Source organism: Etheostoma cragini, chromosome 14 (assembly GCF_013103735.1).
Source record: "Etheostoma cragini isolate CJK2018 chromosome 14, CSU_Ecrag_1.0, whole genome shotgun sequence".
NCBI classification, from domain to species: Eukaryota; Metazoa; Chordata; class Actinopteri; order Perciformes; family Percidae; genus Etheostoma; species Etheostoma cragini.
In genome coordinates this window covers 11485688-11489104 of record NC_048420.1, presented here as the reverse complement: position 1 = coordinate 11489104, position 3417 = coordinate 11485688, and the positions used below count along the sequence as shown (strand labels likewise).

The window sequence follows — 3417 nt, the reverse complement described above, 5'->3', positions numbered from 1 at the left end:
TGTGTGTGTGTGTGTGTGTGTGTTGAGTATTTTAAAGCACATCACTATTCCTTTCCCTCATTTGAGTTGGGATTCAGAGCCAAACTTGCATTTTATATGTATATTATATGTTATAGCTAGCTAAACCTACATAACGTGTGTGTGTGTGTGTGTATGTGTGTGTGTGTGTGTGTGTGTGTTATTCAGCCACTAAACAATATGTATGGTAGCCCATTACATCTGATAGCGATGGTGTTGGTATAATCTGAGTCCCTGAAAGGGGCCAATTATCCCAGATTACAAGTCCTATCAGAAAAGCAGACTCGACATCTGAGTTATACAACTGAACCTCGAGCTGAACTCAGCTCTGATTTATGGTATCTGGAGTATCAGACTCAGATCCTCTTGGGTCTAATAAATTCAAATTACTTCTCCTTCAGATCATCTTCACTCGTAATCTTTAATCAAATTGAATGCACTTTCCCCAATATCCCAAGAGCGCTGAGTTCTTTTTCAAGCCAACCATTGAATTTCTTCTTGTCCCATGGCTCCTGTCTTCACACAAAGCCACAGATTGGTATATAAACACGGTTTTATTTAGATGTTGAAAAAGAATTATAATGCAAAGTGAGTGCACCCATTTTACTGTTGCATTCAAATGAAAAATAACAGTTTGGTTGTTCATCATAATGCAATATACATGTGAAGGAACATGCCAACTGATTCAGACTTTAGCTTATTTATCATATCCCCCAGAGTTAGACAAGTACATCCATAACCTTCTTATATCTGTGTGTGTCATAACTGGGTCTACACTGGGACTACACTGGGGCTAGTTTAAACCTGGACTATAACCAGCATGTTCAAATTCAAAAAAGGAAAGAGTTTGAAAGTCGCCTACTTTCTAATGATGACTATTAGCTCAACAATCCCCAGCATTGGAAGGGTTTAGACCGGTTAAGACCCTCTCATGTTTCAGCTCACATGCCTTCTGCAAAAGCTCCAGGCTCCACAGAATTCTTGGTCAGGACAAAATAGCTCCAAAAGTGGAACATAGTCTTTGCTATGTAGCACATCCACCCACCCAAACACAGACATACACTCTGTGGCTGATCTTTGTTTACCTTTGGAAATTTGAGCCAGGTAATGTGGTGACGTAGCCCTACAGAGTGCCTTCTGCTTCTTTTCTCCCTCCCCCCAGGCTATTCACCTATCTTTAGGCATGTAATTAAATTTACAACACACACAATATATACACATTACAATTATACTAAAATGTCAACTACACCATTAAAACAATCAACATTTGATTGTTTGAAACCTACCTCTTTTTTCTTTATTCAAACTGGTCAGAGATTGAAAGGTGGAAGTGATGAAATGTTTTTTATGCACCTGTGACTGTGACCCCCTCCCACAGAACACACGCACGCACGCACGCACCTAGGCTACTGGGGTAGTAGAGCCATTGGGTGGAGCAGCAACGTCGCGTGCTGCGCAATACATTCAGTAGCCTTGTTAACGTTGCGCGCGGTGTGCTTGCAGATGCAGGTCGCTAAGTATGCGCGCGATGCGGGGGGAAATGGCGAACGGGGGCGGACGACGGTGCGCCTTGTGAGGATACAGTAGAAACCCGGAGCTGTGGCAGGCGGCAGCTCGAGGAAAGACAGGAGAAGGAAAGGAACCATGGAGGACTCTGAGCCCGCCGAGGACGGTTTGCTGGCGGGCTTGCGTTGGAACCGGAGCGCACGAGACCAGGCTCAGCTCAAACACAAAATCCGGGATCTGCCAGGGCTACTCAAGCACGGGCTGCACCTGCGGAAGAAGAGCGTGAGTATTTCAAACCGACCGCTGAGTGACTGTCCGTCCTTCCGTGTTTTATGTTTTATCTACGTTAGCAACGGCTCACGGTTTTATCTTTTCAACCTTGAGTAGCCTATTCCCGAGACCCAGTGCCGAGAGGCTGTTTCGTAACCCCGTCACGACTCAGGTGTTTTCATTTTGTTACTAGCATTACTGTCGCAGAGGCGGTGTGAGTATGAGTGTGCGCGTGCTAGCTCCATATAAACTAGAATAGGTGTTGTACACCATACCTTTACACTCCAGTAGTCAAGGCAACACTACCCCCAACAATTTCCCCACACATACCTACAGGCTACTACAAAACATAGCCTATTCATATATATATATATATATATATATATATATATATATATATATATATATATATATATATATATATATATATATATATATATATATATATATATATATATATATATATATATAATTTGTTAACTATGTCCATTTTTGTTTTCAATTACTTAAGCTACTGTTTTGTTTATAAAAAATGTTAAAAAGGTGAAAATTGCCATTACAAGTTCTGAGAGTTTAAGGTGAAAGCCTACCTTGAAATATCTTTTGTTCCCTAACCAACCATCGGTTTGTAATTGTACAAACCGGAAAGAAAGCAAATCGTCACATTTTAAGAATAATGACATTTTTAAATAAATGTTCTATTGATCTAAAAAATTAGTTGCAGCCTACTAATTATGTCAGCTCTATTCTGTAGTTCTTCCAGTTCAAATTGGGCAAATTTGTAGATCATCAACCATTCATCTCATGGGTTCTCTGGTTCTGTTTTGTGATGATTGGTCTAGTAAGCAGTAAATGTGTGTGTGTCACTGTGTGCCCTGATGTGGAACTAACACACCTGACAAGCCAAATGTCTGCTCACTGTGTCAGCTCCGCTCATCTTCATCACCACTGGTGACGGCCAGGAGAAAATGGGTCCTTGATTGCCTCTGTGGGAATTAGGGACAGAATGCCAAATGTACTAAAATACCCAACACTCGTAGTGTAAAGCCACTTTGGACCGAGGACATTTGTGTCATGTTACATGTTGTCATTTTAAGTGACGGACTTGTGATGCTGCTCATTGTTCCTGTTACCTGTCTGATTAATACGAATAAATTATCTAAGTGTGGTAACAAATCAACCAGAGGTAATCTTATAATGAACTGCAAAACAGAATATGCAAATATGAAAGTCAAAATAAGAGTCCACATACAAAACATGGATAACTCGAGTACAGAAGTGTCAGAATTATGAAGCTACAACAATCATGTCAGGAGCTGGATAAGACTCGAAATAACTGTTTTTAAAATCATAATAACTGCAGCATGCAGCGTATTGTCTTTGTGTTTTTGTTTATTGCTTGAGATGAAGTGAAGGAATGTAGATAGATGTTCATTTAACTTGGCGTGTGTACATGCATGGGTGCCATATGAGTGTGTTGATGCGACTAAGTAGTGTAAAGGTATGGCTGTTCTATGCAGACTAGCTCCCTCTAGACACTGGCAGTTGGCTGACACAAACAGACTCACTCTTGATTTGACATGCACATATACATTCTCCAAAAAAGATGTGAGAGATGAACGC

At 40.8% G+C, this 3417-nt stretch overlaps 1 protein-coding gene across 1 annotated transcript in view; it reads left to right on the top strand.

The window, feature by feature from the left end:
- Positions 1 to 1417: 1417 nt before the first annotated feature.
- rapgef5a (Rap guanine nucleotide exchange factor (GEF) 5a) overlaps positions 1418 to 3417 on the top strand; it is a 40129-nt gene continuing 38129 nt past the window's right edge. The window contains exon 1 of the mRNA XM_034891320.1: positions 1418 to 1806. Coding sequence (XP_034747211.1) covers positions 1663 to 1806 — 144 coding nt within the window. The 5' untranslated portion in view covers positions 1418 to 1662. The remainder of the gene's footprint in view (positions 1807 to 3417) is intronic.